Consider the following 20067-nt stretch of genomic DNA (forward strand, 5'->3'; position numbering starts at 1 on the left):
GATATTACAGGCTGAAGCGATATGATTAAAGTCCTACACAAAGCAATAAAGATTGGTTACCCAATCATCGCATGTCTATTGTTGTCCGCTGAAGTATTAACGATTATATTTTCGTTTTTACTAATATTGTGAATTAAAGAATATTTATGCGCTTAAGTATCCGTAAAGTGTAGTTAGTTTTTATGTTTATTTCATCTTATATTTTTTGTAAGTTTTTTTTTTTTTGTTTGATTTTCTTAAGTAGGTATTGTTGTTTTTGATTACTTTATGTTGTTGAAGTATTAACGATAAAATTTTCGTTTTTACTAAAATTATGAATTAAAGAATATTTACATGGCTAAGTATCCGTACTTTAGTAACTTGGCGTTTTCCTGGAAAGTGTCCTAGGCGACACAGTATCTGTCTGACACTGTCTAAAACGTCTGCCATAGACGGACTAGGGCCAATGAGATAAGATACCAAGCCCTGATACTGCGATACACTACAGCTGTGTCTTGCGCTTGAGCTATGTTTTGAGATAATTATTAAATAAAAAAAAATAAAAAAAACAAATTTTGTGTAATCTGTATTCTTAAGACAGGTGTCAGTACCAGTATATAAGTGTATAATCTATGGGTGTCAGGTCACAGGTGACTATTGACTACTGACATGACATGACAGTTCTGAATATTCATAATTAATACGAATTACGATTGACACAACTAAAAGCCATTAAGCAAAGAACTGAACTGAACGAATTACGATTGAAATACAAAAAACATTATTTAAAATTATATCATTATTACCTTAAACTAGTTCTATTTGTGAATATTTACATATAATTAGTATATTTTACATAATGGTTCGACTCGAATTTTCCATAGGAATATTCGTGTGCATTATTGCGAATGTTTTCTGTGCAGTGAGTTCCATTGAGGAAGACTCAGGGAATGGAAGGTATGCTATTGAAGGTCGAGTTTTTCCACCTGACGACCAAGACTCGACGAATTGGCAAGTTAATACACGGATTCACGTTAACGGAGGCGAATACATAGGTTTCATAAAAGATGATGGCTCTTTTACGATATACAACATACCAACAGGATCGTACGTGGTCGAAATCCTAAACCCTGATTACATGTACGAACCAGTCAGAGTTGAAATTAACTCAAAGGGCAAGTATAGAGCTCGTAAAGTGAATTACATACAAACTTCGCAAGTGATTCAAGTTCCTTATCCATTACGAATGAAACCAGTTACCAAGTTGCGTTATTTCCAAATACGTGAGCAGTGGAGGCTGACTGACTTTTTGTTCAACCCAATGGTGATCATGATGGTGCTTCCGTTGTTACTGATCATGATTTTACCTAAAATGATGAATGACCCGGAAACAAAAGAAGATTTGAAGCAAATAAGCAACATGGCAAAGATGTCCGAGTTACCTGAGATGTCAGAAATGTTCACATTGCTGTTCAACAGAGGAGCTCCTAATAAAGCTAATGCCAAAGCTAAACAAGTCAAGAAGAGACAGTAGTCACTTTTATCTTAGTTAAGAAATGCTAGAACTATTGTTTCATGTATTGTTTAGGAATAATTGTCAATATATTATTTAAAATTTTATTTTGTTTTATTTTACACAACTCTTATCAATTAGTCAACAATACAACTACAACACCTTGAGACATACAGAAATAAAGATTTGCCAGGTACAAAATTTTTCATACATTTTTAATTAATACATTTACAATTGTTGTACTAGATAGTAAAAAGAGATGTGATCATATTTACACTGCTTGCTGCTGTGTTGGTCAACTTTACAGCTGCTTGAGATAAAAGGCATCATTCATTGAAAAAAATAATAGGCTAACTTAATACTAGGTAATTCTTAACTAATTAAAAAGGTAATTTGTTGTATCATACATATAATCACGCCTCTTTCCCGTAGGGGTATGCAGAGACCACTTCTTTCCACTTGCTACGATCTTTACATACTACTTTCACTTTCATTATTCCCTTCATATGTGCTCTTCAGTTTAGGGTACTCTTGACCTTTTTTCAAGACGTCCCTTATTTGGTCTCAGAACGTCCGCCTCGGTCTACCCCTCCCAACCCTTCCATCCACACTTGCCTTATACACTTTTTACGTCAATCGTTTTTCACTCAGTCTCTCGACATGACCAAACCATCAGAGCATACCTTTCTCAATTTTTGTCACTACATATTCTTTCAGACCATTCTTGATCCGTATAGCCAAAGAATGGAACTCTCTACCAGCGTCTGTGTTTCCAGAAAATTATAAACTGGGGATCTTTAAGTCGCGAGTGAATAGGTTACTTCTAGGTAGGCGTGCTCCATCTTAGACCGCATTTTCACTTATCATCAGGTGAAACAGTGGTCAAACGCAAGCCTATCATTGTATAAAAAAAAAAAAAAATCTCACTATTTCTTTAATATGTACGATTTTATTTTTGTGTTACCCACACATTAGGAATTCTAAACATTTTTGAATATCATATCAAAAATTGACCGCTCCAGCGGGGTTCGAACCCGCGTCTCCGATTGACCGTGTCGGCGCTCTAGCCAATTAAGCTATGGAACGATGTACCCGCCAGAGCGAAATTTTTGATATGATGATTTTTATTTTCGGTTTAAGCGAACCGTGGCGCCGTCTATAGTGAGTTCTTTACAGAGACCCGTAACTATCCTAAGTTTCTTAATACAATGAAAATCTTTGACAGGAGACGACACCGTGCTATCTTTAATATGTACGATTTTATTTTTGTGTTACCCACACATTAGGAATTCTAAACATTTTTGAATATCATATCAAAAATTGACCGCTCCAGCGGGGTTCGAACCCGCGTCTCCGACTGACCGTGTCGGTGCTCTAGCCAATTAAGCTATGGAACGATGTACCCGCTAGAGCGAAAGTTTTGATATGATGATTTTTATTTTCGGTTAAAGCGACTCACTATTTCTTATCCTGTCACTCAGTTTAACTCCTATCATACTTCATAACGCTCTAATCTCAAAAAAAAAAAAAATGTGGAACGCTTCACGATTTTGCGGGTCATCCTTGCGCAGGGGCCATGCTAATCTTCTCTGTATCGTTCCAATTTTAGTATATGTACCGCCGAAGCGAGAATATAATAACCCATTTTAAATAGTAAGTACAACAATAAAAAAAAAGTATCTTTAGGGTAACCATATTTGCGTGGGATTAACTTTGTGTATGTAATGAAGAAACCTAACATAGACAAACCAATATAAGTTATAAGGGATTTTATGAAAAATAACATGATCACCTGTTCAAATAAAACACAAAATTAGGATTAGGGTACAAAATGACAAACGTTTATTTTGCTAAAGTTTTTATTTGAAGTAAATCAATATAAAGACAATAATTTCATACTACACTAACCACATACTAAAAATAAGTTGGGTCACAACTTATGATATTACACACAAATAGAAAAGTAAAAAAAAAATCAGTCATTGGTAATTTTGGACGGAAACTAATTAAGTATTGAGACTATAATGTCTATGAGATTCATAAATAAATACATATACACTTACGCAGTGTAGCTTTTCATTATAATATACGTCATTTTCATACATTTTGGACGGTAATTTAAAATTTGTACATTCAAAGGCGTGGGCCAATAAATAATCTGTATTGCCAATTCATAAGTATACGTTTTATAAACCAAGAAGTATATAATTATTAAAAAACTCTATAAAATATTGTATATTTGTTTTTAAAATTGTCTCCGCGTTAATATTGTCTTTGACAAATAAGGCATTCTGATTTACATTATTTTTATTATTGCAGTAATTTAAAAATAAGTATATATCAAAACTGTAATACAATAATCAGAAAACTAATCTTAATCTAGATGAAAAAAACTTTCTATTATATATACATAGATTGATTGCATTTTGCCTTAACATATAGAAAAGATTAAATGTATTTTAAAGGCAAGTATGCATTGAATGCAACTTAATTTGTAATCAATTGAAAGATACATAAATTTGAGTTGTATTTACGAGAAAGGATAGATATGTGAAAGTAAACTGCTCACAGCACCTAAGAGTAACATGGGCCTTTGTTATAGAAAAATGCTAGATTTAAAAATACATATTTATTTTCGTATAAAATTTTAAAATTGATATAATTGATATGTCTAATACAGCTGATACTTGTAAATATTTTGTAGTAGCATTACTGAAAACGACTAAAATGTAAAGAGTTCGTACATTATTTGGTTGTTAAATTAATAGCACAAAGTAATGTTTATTTACAAGAAATGTTTTAAAATTAAAACATAAATTTGTCTTTGTCCATTAATATATAGTAAGGTACAAAATATAATTCTAGCTGCCTTAAGCATTGTACACTCTGTCAGAACTGTCATAATATTTTTAAGAGTAGAGAACAAAAAGTGTAGAAATTTTTCATTGCATAACTCATTACTAATAGTAATGCACGTAAAATGAAAACTTGGTAAAAGTTGTGTTTTTAAAATATAAAAACAGCAAAATAAACTCTAAAGCATAGTTTTAGTATTCATTAAAATTGTACAGAATCGTAACCTAAGTGAACACTCGATTTAAACACTAAGTAACTATATTGGAATGGATAAATACTTTATATGATCTGTACAAGGAGCAGTAATACTAAAAAAAGTATCGGAAACTTTAGATGAGATTAGATTGTAGGCAGAAAAGCTTACAAAATATTTCACAGATACCATTTACTTAGGTATATAAATAAATCTAAATATATAAATCGTTTAAACGGTGGTTATAGACAATTTGACAGTTAAATTGTTTTGTATGCCTCATATTGTATATCGAATAATAAATATTTCTTTAATTTTAGTTGTACATTGGGTCACTTATAGACAAATCGAGTTAGTTTCCAAATATATAGTCTATATTTGGCTATGAACAACACAAGTTGTAATTAGGATACTAATTTTCATAGATTTTTTGGAGCTTCGAATTTCCGTGGTATATTCTAATTGACCTTTTATCCTAACCTTTCTTACATTTTTGTTATACAAAATTGTTTTGTTTTTTTAAAACTAATGATACACTATCTTCAAAAACACTTATTTTGCATTAAATTAAAGTTTTAGAAGCTTTTAATTAATACTCCATTTTCTTAATTGTTGCATCTAATGCTAACGCTTTTGAGTTTGAAATGTTTTACTTTATTATAGTTAGTTGAAAAATTTAATCGAGTTATGAAATAAATGATATTTCAAACTTCTAGTATAAAAAAAATATTATTTATAATATTACAAAGGTTTTTTTTTGTAAGCTCTAAACCAATGTGCGATGATAGATTATTCAAATGTAAACAATATTACTTTTAAAGTATGGAAAATATGGAATTTTGACTGTATAAAAAAGAAAACAATTTGTTACAATATCTCAATCGTTCAGTTCAGTCTAGTTGTTCACAATTTAGCATAAAATCTATCAGTTTAACGGTATAAGAAGAAAAATGTTTACATTCAAGCTATTTCACTACCGCTACGTGATCCGGAGGTTCCGTATCAAGATGACAAGTGTTAGTAAAATGACGACAGGCAGGGCGGCCAGGTGGGTCGCAGTGTTATATATGGCGCAGTACGGACACTGCGAGGAACCGCACACCTCGCAGATGTTTAGCAGGTAGGTGGGCAGCGCATCGAATATCGTCTCGTTGAAGCGCTCTGTGGAGTAATAGTATTGCTATTAATAAATAGTATTGTTTATTTATTTCCCTACAAAGAGGTTTAAACAATATTATATGAAACCTCCTTCAAAGCACATTACGCCTTATACAGGCGGTATTAGGAAACTTCGCTCTTCCAATGATAAGTAGTTACAGTGTAGAAAGGTATGTTTATTAAATAATATAGTTTTATAGAGAAGTAAACATGCGGTATGTATATTCTATTTTTTGGAATAGTCTTAAATAGTAAACAAATATGGTGTACTTCCGACCACAGACAATAGAGTAATATTGTAAGTATAGTAAAGTGACACAAAGAGCAAATGAATGAACAATATTAATAAGCCATAGATGAATATTTATTAAATTCATTTTATGTTCAAATATTTAACGCTAACATATTGCTTAAATTATTTCAAAACCTAGTAATATATTGAATATTTTTGCTAAGAATTAGTAGAGGTACAGAATTACGAAATATATATATTAATCGAGCATCAAGCATAAAAGGCAACAAATTTATATTTCGTTTATGTGAAATGGTCGATAAAAAAGACGTCAAAAATAAAATTTACAACAAAAGAGGGCATGTGTCTAGAAAAAAAAAGTCGACCCTGTCTGTCTATTGTCACATTATTTGTATTTAATATGAATAAAAAAACTTGCGCCGGCGGCACACTTTCTCTAACATCTAAAAAAAATCACTAAATAACATTATTCTCCAGGAAGCTCTGATTGGGTAATCCTAAGTCTCATTCCTAAAGTCTCAAATTTTTTTCCTGTGAACTACATTAAACTTTTATGCAATTGCTATGTGATATACTTTAATATTATATGGGATAGCGTTAAAAATGTTCAGGGTGAAATTGATATTATTGATATTTACTATCATTGTACAAATAAATAACACACATATATATATATATATATATTTATATATTAGACCTAGACTAGAGCAAATAGCAGGTACACTGCAACTAAGGTGTCACCTGTATTGACTATACAAACATTTGTTAGTGGGGACCAAACCCACAAAACATTAGCTTGTTGCCGTAACCAAACTGCTGCAATTGCACTGCAACTGCTAATAATTCAACCATCCAAGTTCCACTACTAGTTAAAAAATAACTCGCGTTTATTTTATAGGGGGCAGTTACGTTTTAAAAAGTAAAGTAGCTTACCGGGTGCGTAGTAGTCGTAGACGCGTATGGGCAGATAGCGCGACATGTTGGCGACAGGGTACCAACGCTCGATGGTAAAGTTCACGCACGTAAGCTCTTGATCCAGCTGAAAATTAATATTTATTTAGAACATAACTATTTTTTTTTACTTTTTAAGAGCCATTTCACAATTTTACGCTCTGCAAGTTTAGGTAAATTTGGTCGCATCGCGCGAGTCGTACGAGCCGCGCGATCTTTGTGCTAGTACGTATAGTGTGACAACCAAAAGACCATCGTGATCATTTTCTGATGTATAATAAAAATTATAACTATGGTATAAAATGTTTTTTAAATAATTAATTTGTTAAATATTTCAAGTATGTTATATAACAACAGTCAATAAATTTAAAATAAAATTAAAAAAATCAATTTTACGAAACAATTTTTTTAAATTGATTTAGTTTTTTCAGTTTACGAATGAATCTAATATTTACGATATGAATAAAAAAGCATTTAATGACATCGACACCGACAAACATATATTAATTAACAAATAACAAGACAAACAGACTGAAATGCCTATTTGTATTGATAGTGTGAGAAAAGAAAATTAAATTATCCATTTGTTTACAGAAATTATCATTATATTATTTTACAGTCATTTTCGTAATATGTTTATTTTATTTATATTTTATTATGAAAGTATCAAATGCGTTTTATCCGCTATAACAACAGGCGCTTGGCGCGTGTGAGCGAAAGAGACGGCTGCGCAGAATTTGGCGTGGACCTTACCTCTAAGAGCGCTAGCGCTCGACTGATTTACCGGGCTTGATGCGTGGCAAAATATACTATCTTTTTATTATTTAATATAAAATGTATTAAAAATAATTACATCTTTTAATTATTTTTTTTGTATTCCTTAATGATGTAAGTTTACTTTGATGAAGATAGTTCGTTAAAATTTCTTAGTTTTCTAAGAGAAATATCGCTTTTAAAATTGTACTTATTTGGAAAATATTCGTAACTTTAAATTTTTTTTATCGTTTAATAGAGATACAAATGGAATAAAAATCTATGATAGTGGACAACAAAATTATATTCCACATATTATGATATTTTTTTAAAATGGTTTCAACGTAGAGGTTATTGAAAAGTAGGACTTCAAAGTATACATTGCGACCGTTTACCCAGGGAGGAGGCTGGTGAAAAGGTTAATAATTTTATACACATAATATAAATCAAAATTCTGATCTGACTATGGACTACAACAAAGGTTGCTCTATTATATTTCAAGAATATAAATTACATTATTGCATCCAACACTGAGATTAACGACGTCAAAATATTACAATTTCGCGGATTGTTACCGATTTTTGTGAAATGGCTCTTAAGTTCTTATTCTTATTTTTTTTTCTATTAAAGCAAAAAATTAAAAAAAAAAAGTAGTTCCAAATAGCTAAAGAGAAGATATTGTCTTGCGCAATGTTAAAATCCAGAAGTTTATGTTTAATTTTAACAAAATTGTAAAAAATGCTAGAATTAGTCCAGTTTTTCTCGAGTTTTGGGTTTAGCATCACATTTCCCAGTGAACACTATGACTACACTATGTCTAACTGCCGTAAGAATGACATTATTCTAAGTCACAGTTGAGTCATGGGGGGATCATTAATTCCAACTTTTTTACGTCATCCTAATTCGCAATAATTATGACATAAGTCTATTTGACATTATCTGGACTTTAGTGATATTTATGTGACATAAAAAGGAAATCAAGCCGGTTACGGATTTTAAAAAAAATAAACAAATAAAATCTAAATTATTGACATATCTCGTAAATAAAATTTGTAAAACGGTAAGTAAACGGAAAAAAGTTCCTAAACAAAAAATGTAAAGCTTATATAACTAAAATTTAACACAACCTTGACACGGTCTCAAGAGCTGTGCTCGGAATGTTGAAGACCAAGGCAGGGTCAATGGAAAAGTAATTGTAGCATAGTAGATAAAATTTAAAATTCATGTTAAAATCGACACTGCAACATCACTAAAATATAACCTTGAAATGGTCGGTTACTTTGAGTTTTGTGTCAACGACCGAGTTTTACAGTTAGGTCGGCTATTTATATCCTCTTTAAACATCTCTTTACAACATTTTTTTTTAAATATGTCGATTTTAAAGAAACTTAGTATTGAGCTGTAACTTGCTAATTTGTTTTTTTTTTTATTCATAATTTCCTTATGATACACGTACCCCTATATTTCCCTAAACGGAAGGACGTGAGTTTAATAACATGTTGTATAATACATATGTATTATTAAATTATGTAATGATACAGCAAACAATTTATATCAATATGAAGTCATAATAATATTACCTAATATGATGTCATGTGTACTAATGATGTAAGTCATTTTTATGTAAAATTGACGTAAGAGTATTAAGACTTATATGATCTACATGTGACGTCAGTTTTAGGTCATGTGTCCACTGGGTTATCTATTAATTTTTTTTTATAGACATAGATAAAAGATAATCACCAATTACATAATGTATGAGTTAGTTATTATCAAGTTTGTCTCACATAGTCGAAGTAAAAGAGGATCCTGTCGGGGCGGTACTTGGCGCGCTGCAACAGTGGCACGGCACGCGACAGCACGTAGGCGTCCAGGCGCTGCTGCTGCACCATGTAGCCCGTCGGCACGCCCACCTCCAGCACCGCCAGCCCCGAGCGCGGCGCCTCCGCGGCCAGCGTCCAGCTGTGGGCACGGGTGTGGTACTGTGTACACGGGTGTGGTACTGTGTACACGTGTGTGCGGGCGGGTCTGTGTGGGCGTGTAGCCCGTCAGCCCCGAGCGGGTACTGTACGATCGTATACACGTGTGGGGCTCACCTGGCGCACGTCTGGTAGAGGATGTGCGACTGGTTCCTGCCGTGGTAGTGCGCGTGCGCAAGCAGGGAGAAGGCGCGCACGGGCGGCTCGGTCTGGAAGCGCGGCGTGTCCACGTTGTACTGCACCGACATCTGCAGGATGGCGTAGCCCGCGCCGCGCGCCGTCACCTTCACCGTGCCCCACGCCTCCGGGATCTGACGTCATACAGACGATGCATAAGTCACCATGACTTTATAAACCATTATTAGTTTTTTTTTACACATTTAGAGTGGCAAACAACTCAAGTGATCGCAATCAGTTATCTTAGCTTACGAACGCTTGCAACACCAGAAGCATGGCAAGCGTGTTGCCGACCATACCCCTCACCCTGCCCAAGAGCTCTAGTTAGCTTACTTAACACAGAAACACAACACCAATTTAGAACAGTATTATTGTGATCAGGATGAGTGTGATCCTCTGTAAGGTTGAGATACTTTCCCAATCAAGCTCCACCAGATTTTAAGCAGAATATATCCTACTATGACCTAACTCAATAAAATATATTATTAATATGCCAGTGCCAGCCTATGATCATTTCACAGAAAATAGTCAACGTGAAAAGATTTATCAGATATGAGTTGAGGAATATCAAGAGCTGACCTCAAAAGTAAAGTAATAAATAGCCGTATGACTTACATCAATGGTCTGCATGATGGCGAGATTGTCATTCTTGACACGTAGAGTCCGAGTGTCTCCGCGCAGCGCGACTGCATCCACACTCACTTGCAAGGCGCTCACGTCTCGCAGTCTCTTGCGGTTCGTGTACTCGATGAGGGCCCGTAGAGCGATGTATGTGTCCTACGAATCGATGGGAACTTGTAGTATTGGGGCCGGAGAAGTATGCTTAGAGCACATGAGAGCACTACCATGCTTAATTTAAAATGTCTAATAAACTTTTTTATTATGTATCAAATGACAAAACTGAACGGTCGTCGTTTATGGAGTTTTGCCAACACAATATCGGAATGGTGACCAGAAAGGTGACAGAAGAGAATGCCAGCACAAATATGTAATTCGTTTTCATATAACCCTGTCCTCCCAAATTATTTTTGGTTCTGTATCAACAACTATTCACAATCACATTTTTCAAATTAATATACTGTTCTATTACTTTATCTACTTCTGATTTCCTTTGAATTAGCAATCAAAATAAAATGTCTTATAAAATTTTTATTTACCTGCGTAGACGCCCAGCCACCGTCTTTTAGCCGTTGAGAATTAAGCCACATCACTATTGGTTCATTGTTGTCCTGAAAAGAGATTTAAAAATTGTGATCAAATGTAAAAATATCTCATATTGTTTGTATGTAGTTTTTAGTCAGACTGACCTGATGGTCCATACAGGCTAGTAGTGCATAGGCGGTGGCTGCGATGTTATTGGAGTCGTACCGGTACGGCAGACGTGGTAGCAAGAAGGGCTTTTGATTCTCCATCTTGTAGGGCGGAGCAGGGACCGGCTCCTTGCCCCAGTACACGAGACCACCTAGAAATTGCGACGCATCGGTTAGTTATAACGAATGATAATTTAGAAACAAAAGCTAAGTAGATCGGATCAACACTGTGCAACAACTACCGAGTCGTGTGTCATCGAACTACTGAGTCGTAAATGTACAGTAGCACTGTACTCCGTTCGCGACCTAAGCGGCGATGGCTCACCCTCGTCCCTCTGGTGTCGCTTCAGCAGTCGGAAGGCGTGCTCGGCGCTGGGCGCCTTGGCCGCCGTGAGCGCGAAGGCGACCAGCGCCAGCGCCAGCGGCTCGCCGCACTCGTGCAGCAGCTGCAGGTGCCGCTCCAGCCACGCCACCGCGCGCGCCTGCGCAGTGGCCACGCGGGCGCTCAGCCCCGACCGCACGCCTATGTCCTTCAGGTTCTTCACCGCCTCCAGGGTGACGATCACCTGCGCGGTCAGCGTCAGGTTGCGTTGGAGGATGATCGAGTTGTTCACCTGGGGATGAAACATTCATTGTCGACTTGAGCATATCGATAGATTTAACTTTGTTGCTTATCACAAGAAACTAATGAAGAACGGGGCCACGGCAATGCGGTAAGTGTGTAATAAAAGCAGAGTATAATACCGACGCGAAAAAGATGTTGTGGAAACATAGTAAAGAAGAGGCGTGGGAATGGCAAACACGCAAACAGGATACGACAGCTTATGAGACAAGTAAGACTTCAGTGCGGTAAGATAACGACACAAACGCGGTACGAACATAGCACGGGCGGATATAGTCCAGGTAAGAAAGAAGTAATTTTTTTCTTTCTGTATATGGGTATTGGGTATAATTTCATTACCTGTACACCGTGTAGCTGGTGTCCCGCAGTGCGGTAGAGCAGCGAGTCGAGCGGCACGGCGATGGAGCTGTTGGCGTTGCGGTCCGGCAGCCACGTCACCTCGTAGAACGATGTGGAAGTGTTACGGGTGCGGTACAAGCTCGGTCTCTCATTACCTGTACACCGTGTAGCTGGTGTCCCGCAGTGCGGTAGAGCAGCGAGTCGAGCGGCACGGCGATGGAGCTGTTGGCGTTGCGGTCCGGCAGCCACGTCACCTCGTAGAACGCGCCCTCGGGCCTCTGGTGCTCGAGCACCCACGACACCGCCGCCGATATCACCTGCCATAATAGAGTTGCTCAACGAATTCACACTAAATTAAGATAAATATTATTCTCTGTACATCGAACGACGTCCTAGCTTTACTAGACAGTCACAAGATCTGTTGTAATAATCACTTGTAAGATTGTAATGTTGAGTAATGAATAATCTTTAATAAAAGGCGTGGGCAATTTAGAGCATGTGGATGATTAAATTAAAAAAAGTACTGTATACGACATTTCGTTTGGAATAGAGGAAACTGACTAACTAGTAAAAGAATCTTACATCGGGGTCAATATAGATAAAGTTTTCCCACTCATTGAAAGACGCATCTTGGAAAATTTTCGCACAAAACGACGTCAGCCACACACTTGATGACGATTGGTTCCTGCAAAAATGCATTAAAATATTAAAGGTATTAATTTACTAAAAATATTAAAATTTAATTGACGAACGTTCTAGTTTAGTGGTTCATGTGTGACACCTGATACTCATAGTATTGATGAAATTTATCCGCCAACACGCAGTTTCTCCTACATGAAGAGAAAAAAGCATACGGCTAGCAGTGGGATTGATGACCCTTACGGGTGAGTCAAACGATCGATCAAATTACAATTAAAATACCTTTTAAAGTTGTCATGTCATGTCAAGATACAAAAGCACACGTTGAAACAAGTTACCAGTCACTGCGGAACAGACTGAAGGAGCCGTCGGGCTTCATGAAGGACAGCTGGCGCTGGTAGAGGACGTTCATGTGGTAGAAGGCGTCGCGCTCGAGCGTGCGGTTCCGCTGGTTGATGAGCCGCATGTACAGCGTGAGGTACATGTTGGCTGCGAAGCTGAACATGTTCTGTTCCGCTGAGTCCTGGAGACACGTTATACTTGTTGATTTTTTATTTACCTAATAGAATTTAAATAAACGCTTCACACACAATATACATAAGCACAAACTCCCAGACCACTACAAAAGTCTATATGGCCAATACCAATGTTTGTCATTGTGGGGATCGGCGACTGCAAGCATAAAAGCCAGTGCTGTGATGGCTTCGACGACGCTTCCTCAAATGAGAATGACTCATTCAATGAAGCATAATGATGCTGCATACATTTACGAGTACGTTCTACGTTTCTCCCTAAATAATAAACTAAAAATTTTATATTCACAAAAAAGCATGAAAAAAATGACTAAATTACCATTGGCAAATCCAGAAGACTAGTGGCATTAACCGGCATGGTGGGGAACAGAGGGCCCACCACGTCACCCACGACGGATATGCGAGCTACATTGGAGCCGAACACGTAGTAGCGGTCCACGTCATATGGGATGATGGGGGTCTCTGTCACGTTCACGTGCATGTATTGGAAAACGTAGGCGCGGTTCGACAGGTCTAGTAGCACGGATTGATGACGGTACTGCGGGATACCGTCGGCCTGGAACGTGTTCAAAACAATATATTGTTATTATTCCTATTTTGCTAATAACTTGTGTTTCACAATAACATACAGTAACTCCCCCTGAGTTACTCATTTAGTTAGTTTGAACATTGCAAAGATACATCAGTGACGTGACAAAATGTGTGTATGTGACGTTTCGCACTGGGGATGTTTACTATACATCAAGGGTCGTCAAGGGTCCAAATCGTTATCAGGAGATACAATATCACAGGCGCCTTGGTGTATCAAAGCTAAGTATGTAAGTATGCACGATGATGTACAAATTTTACGCTATGGTGCACAAGTAATGCGCCACGATGCGCAAGTTTTGCAGGATGATGCGCAAATGTTATGTATAGTGCGCAAGTTATACGTGACGATGCGTAAGCTTTGCACGATGATACGAAATGTTACGCTATGTTGCGCAAGTTACGCACCACGATGCGCAAGTTTTGCACGATGATGCGCAAATGTTATGTATGGTGCGCAAGTTATACGTAACGATGCGCAAGTTTTGCACGATGACACGAAATGTTACGCTATGGTGCGCAAGTTACGCGCCACGGTGCGCAAGTTTTGCACGATGATGCGCAAATGTTATGTATGGTGCGCAAGTTATACGTAACGATGCGCAAACTTTGCACGATGACACGAAATGTTACACTATGGTGCGCAAGTTTAGCTCACCTCGACGGTGATGTGCTTGTGCACGCGGTGCGTGCCCAGCAGCGAGGTGGCGTGTATGTCGACGCGGATGGTGCCCAGGCGCGCCGCCACCACGGGGATGTGCACCACGGCCGCGTCGCCCGCCAGGATGAAAACGAAGAACTGGTGCTCGCCGAACGACGTGCGCGGGTTGTACGACCGCACCTACACGGAATTATGAACTCGTCGTAGGACTAGTCATGAACTAATTTGTGTGAACTGTCAAACTATTATAAAAATTTAGAACATGAAGACTTGGAACAGTCACATTCTCTTAAGCCCTCTGCCCTCTCTTGTCAGATCACATTACACTAAGGAAAGATCACCCTCCCCATTATTTGTAAATGACATATACGTAATGATAAACTTTTGATTATAAATAAATAGTTTGACAATAGGGATTCATATACTAGCAATTTTAGTTAGATCAGATGCTTGCTTGTTATTTTTTGAGTATGTACAGTTAATTTAGAATATTGTAAAATATTTTTTCACTTACAATTCCATTCTCTTCAACGTGCACGAACTTGTAGTCGGGCGAAGAAGCGAGCACCACGACGGCCTCGATGTTCTGCGGCTGATAGTTGAAGACGGCCACGCGAAGTCCGAGTTGCTCGCCTTGTTTGCAACGGTCCGGGCCCTCTACTTTGATGAAGAACGGTAAGATCCCCACGTACTGCAGAAGATACGTACAAATGAATGAATGAAGAAAAAACAACTGTTTTTTTATAAAGCTACTTTTTATCAACAATTATTAAAAATATCTGTGCGTTGTTTTATATAATTAAGTTTCCGATGTTAACACAATTCATTACATACTGATTTCAATTATTGGTAATAAAGCAGTATTGGTTGATATTAGGGCGTGTGCTCGGGCAAAACACTATGCCTGTGCAGTATACCACGGGCGTAATAAAGTGAAAGCAAAGCGGCGAAGGCGGACACGCTCCAGAGCGCGGGCGCGGCGGGCCGTCAGCTGTGCCCCAGTGTCCCGGCGGGCCAGGTGTACTCACGGCCAGCGGGCGCGCCAGCATGCCCAGGCCGGCGCCGGGCGCCATGGCGAAGGCGGACACGCTCCAGAGCGCGGCGCGGCGGGCCGTCAGCTGTGCCCCAGTGTCCCGGCGGGCCAGGTGTACTCACGGCCAGCGGGCGCGCCAGCATGCCCAGGCCGGCGCCGGGCGCCATGGCGAAGGCGGACACGCTCCAGAGCGCGGCGCGGCGGGCCGTCAGCTGTGCCCCAGTGTCCCGGCGGGCCAGGTGTACTCACGGCCAGCGGGCGCGCCAGCATGCCCAGGCCGGCGCCGGGCGCCATGGCGAAGGCGGACACGCTCCAGAGCGCGGGCGCGGCGGGCACGTCCACGGTGAACACGTAGCGGCCGTGCGGCCCGATGTTCACGTCGCGCCACAGCCACTCGTTGTCGTACTGCCGCTGCACGCGGTTGAAGCGGAACTTGCGGAAGTGCGTCAGCTCGAACGAGTCGTCGTGCTTGCCTGCCGACGGACCGTCGCGATGGGTGAGACACAAAGTATCGTACGAGAGATAGACAGGGAGACAGAGTAGTATCGTATGACATCGCTTAGATGTAGTTCTGTGTACGCCTTGTGGGCGCTTACACAACGGCCATTGCGATTTCGATTCCAATTTCCCAGGTTTCCCCAGCATGCCTCGTTTGATCCCCGGTTGTTATCATAGACACCCGCCAACCGGCATTGGAGCATTGGGATGGAGCAAGCTCCGACCCTTGTCCTACATGGAGAAGGAAGCCTATGCCCAGCAGTGGAATGTTACGGGTCGAATCGTGAAGAGCGAGAGCGAAACGCACAGTTGGCCTCGTCGGTGCGGTCGGAGCAGTCGGCCACGTTGTCGCAGCGCTTGTCGAGCGGGTAGCAGGCGCCGTCCAGGCACTCGGCCAGGCCCAGCGACGCGTTGCACAGCGTCGGCCGGCGCCACACGGACACGTCGCTCAGCACCACCAGCCCTGCGTACCTGCGGAGGAATTATTGTTTATGAGGATCTTGAGACTATTTATAGATACCGTGTTAATATGTAAAACAGTGAGCCATCCCAAACCAAAACCAAAGATCGACTCAGAATTTATTACTAAACGACCCTGCCACAAAAGACAAAGTGTAAAAAAATATGATGAATACATTAAATACAAATTGAGCCTGATGGCACAATTTTCCTGGTATCTTTTATTAAATATAATTTTTATTTATGCGAGTTGCAACACTATCTCTTTTCTACTCTGTGATCATTAACGTGTGCAATGTGTATAAATTTCATGAAGTAAAGTTTGCTTTAAAAGTGTTTTTATTAAGGCCCATCAGTAAATTACATTACATGAATTACACAATTTTTCCCCCCGTCCTCATCACAGATAGACACATTTATTAAACAGCTCTCTACCTAGAGTGTGACATCACATATTTTGACACATCAGTTTCGACATTATTTTATTGCGTCGATTCACCAAAAAAACAATTCAAACTTAAGTTTTTTAAGTTTATCGTTAATAGGTATGTAGTTCAAAAGTCGTATTTTAATACTTACAATTGGATTTATTATATTCTGAAATGTGATGTCACAAAATTTCTCTTTTTCAAAATTCTTCACCGGGCCTCCCCCCCCCCCAACATGTGACGTGATTTATGGACGACTCCTTTTTAATAACAACAGCAATTACAAGATCGCATGAGACTCACTCGAAGGTGCGGTTGGCGTCGATGCCGAAGCTGGGCGAGGGGAAGTACACGAGCTCGTCCGCGTCGCCGAAGTGCGAGCGCCACGTGTACGCGAACGTGCCGTTCGTCGACTCGTCGAAGTGAGACATCTTCGATATCACCTGCACACGACACGTTATATCTATACTAACACAATTATATATTAAACTCATAGTTTTTAAATTTTAATTACATTTTTAAATTGAATAACTTTATGTAAAATTCTTATATCATTTGAGTAATCATGAATTATTATTCTGTTCCCAAAACTATTCTGACTACTGGTTCTATTCTATATTGTTCTTTTTTAACATTGCTTTCTTTATGTAAATAGAATATTTTTGCCACTGTAACTTACGCGGTCTTAATTTTACTATTATTCATTTGCATGTTGTCATCACCTGTAATTGTGCTGGCACTTAGTTATATCTTTGTTGATTATAATATTTTATGTAGCAACAGTGTACAGTATGTTGGTGATCTTATAAATAAATAAATAAATTATATGTAAAGGGTTCGACCATTAATCACTTGACGTTTTTTAGCAACTTTTTGTCTAATAGTCACGCGCTCTAGTGTCTGAGTATATGCGGTGAGGTTTTTGACCTACCCCCCCCCCCCACTTGAGATGTTTCGTCTTTCGAGTGATTAATGGACGATATCTAACTAAATTACATACGGAATAGCTAGCCGAGTATTTTTATAACAATAGAATTAACTTTTTCATTGTAAATTATAGCCGTGCTTACGCGTTCACGGAAAGTATCATGCGTAACGAGTCTGTCAAAGTAGCTCATCAATTTAAACAAAGTCAAATTTACAAATGGGCTACGAATTTTTTGCTGCTCATGCGTTCATTTGACGATTATGCAGAAGTACCTTGACAAAATAGCTGTCTATCAAGACAAAGGAAATTTAAAATTTTAATTTTTTTCACATATAAAATAGACACATAAAATCCCGCATTTGAAGGAACACAGTCATGGAATCGAACGACCTATAGGGTGATAATCGAAGCATAACCTTGGAGCAGAAAGCAGGATCACTACAAACTGCGCCAAAGGGCTACTAAAAAACATAATATTAATCAGTTTATCACTAACCTTGGCGTACGTGAGCTCGTTGCCGGCCTGCATGGTGTAGAAGGCGTGGTCGATGGCGGACAGCCCCACGTAGGCGCCGGGCTCGCCGTACACCGCCACCTCCACGCGCTCGCCCGTGCGGTGCTTGCGGTTGTTCACGAACACCGAGAACTGCGCACGTGGTCAGCGTTGTAGTGGGTGGTCGCTCGATGTGTCGTATGCGTGTTGCTTGCGTGCGTGTGTGTCTGTTGCGTGCGTGTGGTTTGTTGCGTGCGTGTGGGGTCTGTTGCGTGCGGGTGTGTCTGTTGCGTGCGGGTGTGTCTGTTGCGTGCGTGTATGTCTGGTGCGCACGTGTGTGTATGTGCGTGAGTTACGTGTGCGTGTGTTGTTTAAAATTTGAAATAGCCCGACTGTAGAAGTAACTCAACCTTTAAAAAAACCCAAGCCAAATAATGCTGGGATGGGTCAAAAGTAGAATCCGCAACAAGCTTATAATGCCTCTTATTTTACCAACATAAAAAAAAAAATCAAAAACAGCTTTATTCAAATGGGCTCCAAGAGCACTTTCGAATCGTCATTTTACAAATTAAAAAGCTACGATAACCGATTACCATCAATCAAAATAAAAAGATACTTTACTCAAATAAGACTCAAAAAGCATTTTCGAATCGTGATTCTACACATAAAAATAATATTTTTGTACTGCCACCGATTCGAAATGTACATTTTCGAGTCTGCAGTTACTCTTTTACAACACAAGGTGGAACAGCACAGCAGGAAATTTCCTGCTCAAAATATGGAGCAGCCCGACTGGGGTAGTGCTTCGACCTTATAGAAGATCACAGCTAAATAATACTGCTTTCAAGCAGTGCTGTGTTCCTGTTGGTGAGTAAGGTGACCGGAGCTTCCGGGAGTGATGGGGGTCGGGTCTGGTTCTTGTGCGGCCGACGCCTGGTCACTCAGGGGTAGTACCTTGACCTTCTAGAAAGTTGCAGCTAAATAATACTGCTTTCAAGCAGTGTTGTGTTCCTGTCGGTGAGTAAGGCGACCGGAGCTCCCGGGAGTGAAGGGGGTCGGGTCTGGTTCCGGTGTGTCCGAGGTGTGGTCACTCACGTTGCCGGCCAGCGCGTCCACGGGGAAGGTGAGCGAGTCGGCCAGCACGAGCGCGCGGCGGCGGTGCGCCCACACCAGCAGCGTGGCCACGGGCGCCGCCGCGGCCGGCAGCGACAGCGCGAACGTGCGCACGCCCTCCTGCGGACACCACGAGGACTCGGGCTCACTCGGGCTTACTCGGGCTCACTCGGGCTCACTCGGGCTCGCTCGGGCTCGCTCGGGCTCGCTCGGGCTCACCGGCACTCGGGCTCACTCGGGCTCACTCGGGCTCACTCGGGCTCACTCGGGCTCACCGGCACTCGGGCTCACTCGGGCTCGCCGGCCGTTCACTACACTCGTCCTAACTGGCTCATTTAAGCCGTGAATTTCGCGAGCGTAAATTAGACCACGCATTAATCGAGTCTAATAATAATAATAATAATATATTCTTTATTGTACACCAAAATATAAACAAACAGTAGTAATTACAAAAAAAAAGATGTACAAAGGCGATCTTATCGCTGAAGAGCGATTTCTTCCAGTTAACCTTTGGGCACAGGACATGATATAGTATGTCGGATAACGGATAGGAAGTGTACAATATTCTTAAGGATGAATAAAAATAGTGTATGATGGGTCTACGGTATTCT

At 39.6% G+C, this 20067-nt stretch overlaps 2 protein-coding genes and 1 non-coding gene across 3 annotated transcripts in view; 1 reads left to right on the forward strand and 2 right to left on the reverse strand.

The window, feature by feature from the left end:
* Nucleotides 1-738: 738 nt before the first annotated feature.
* LOC123661358 (ER membrane protein complex subunit 7) lies at nt 739-1597 on the forward strand. The gene has a single exon (XM_045596328.1). It carries the CDS (start codon nt 839-841, stop codon nt 1511-1513), a length of 675 nt encoding a protein of 224 aa, XP_045452284.1. The 5' UTR covers nt 739-838; the 3' UTR covers nt 1514-1597.
* Nucleotides 1598-3018: 1421 nt separating this feature from the next.
* Nucleotides 3019-3123, reverse strand: LOC123661958. Its single transcript, XR_006744419.1, has one exon. It is a non-coding gene; the product is annotated as a U6 spliceosomal RNA (small nuclear RNA).
* Nucleotides 3124-5374: 2251 nt separating this feature from the next.
* The window catches only part of LOC123661795 (CD109 antigen), a 30153-nt gene continuing 15460 nt past the window's right edge, over nt 5375-20067 (reverse strand). Inside the window, exons 14-32 of the mRNA XM_045596735.1 lie at nt 19439-19576; nt 18347-18496; nt 17226-17365; nt 16343-16506; nt 15787-16010; nt 15019-15195; nt 14502-14684; nt 13575-13811; nt 13061-13245; nt 12666-12768; nt 12239-12400; nt 11448-11736; nt 11120-11274; nt 10970-11041; nt 10428-10589; nt 9753-9946; nt 9444-9618; nt 6886-6991; nt 5375-5702 (exon numbers count right to left, since the gene is read on the reverse strand). Coding sequence (XP_045452691.1) covers nt 5521-5702; nt 6886-6991; nt 9444-9618; nt 9753-9946; nt 10428-10589; nt 10970-11041; nt 11120-11274; nt 11448-11736; nt 12239-12400; nt 12666-12768; nt 13061-13245; nt 13575-13811; nt 14502-14684; nt 15019-15195; nt 15787-16010; nt 16343-16506; nt 17226-17365; nt 18347-18496; nt 19439-19576 — 3198 coding nt within the window. The 3' untranslated portion in view covers nt 5375-5520. The remainder of the gene's footprint in view (nt 5703-6885; nt 6992-9443; nt 9619-9752; nt 9947-10427; nt 10590-10969; nt 11042-11119; nt 11275-11447; nt 11737-12238; nt 12401-12665; nt 12769-13060; nt 13246-13574; nt 13812-14501; nt 14685-15018; nt 15196-15786; nt 16011-16342; nt 16507-17225; nt 17366-18346; nt 18497-19438; nt 19577-20067) is intronic.

Source organism: Melitaea cinxia, chromosome 17 (assembly GCF_905220565.1).
Source record: "Melitaea cinxia chromosome 17, ilMelCinx1.1, whole genome shotgun sequence".
Taxonomy (NCBI): domain Eukaryota; kingdom Metazoa; phylum Arthropoda; class Insecta; order Lepidoptera; family Nymphalidae; genus Melitaea; species Melitaea cinxia.

Excerpts from the sequence above, each read along its gene's own strand:
- LOC123661358 (XM_045596328.1), top strand. The coding sequence starts at position 839 with ATGGTTCGACTCGAATTTTCCATAGGAATATTCGTGTGCATTATTGCG.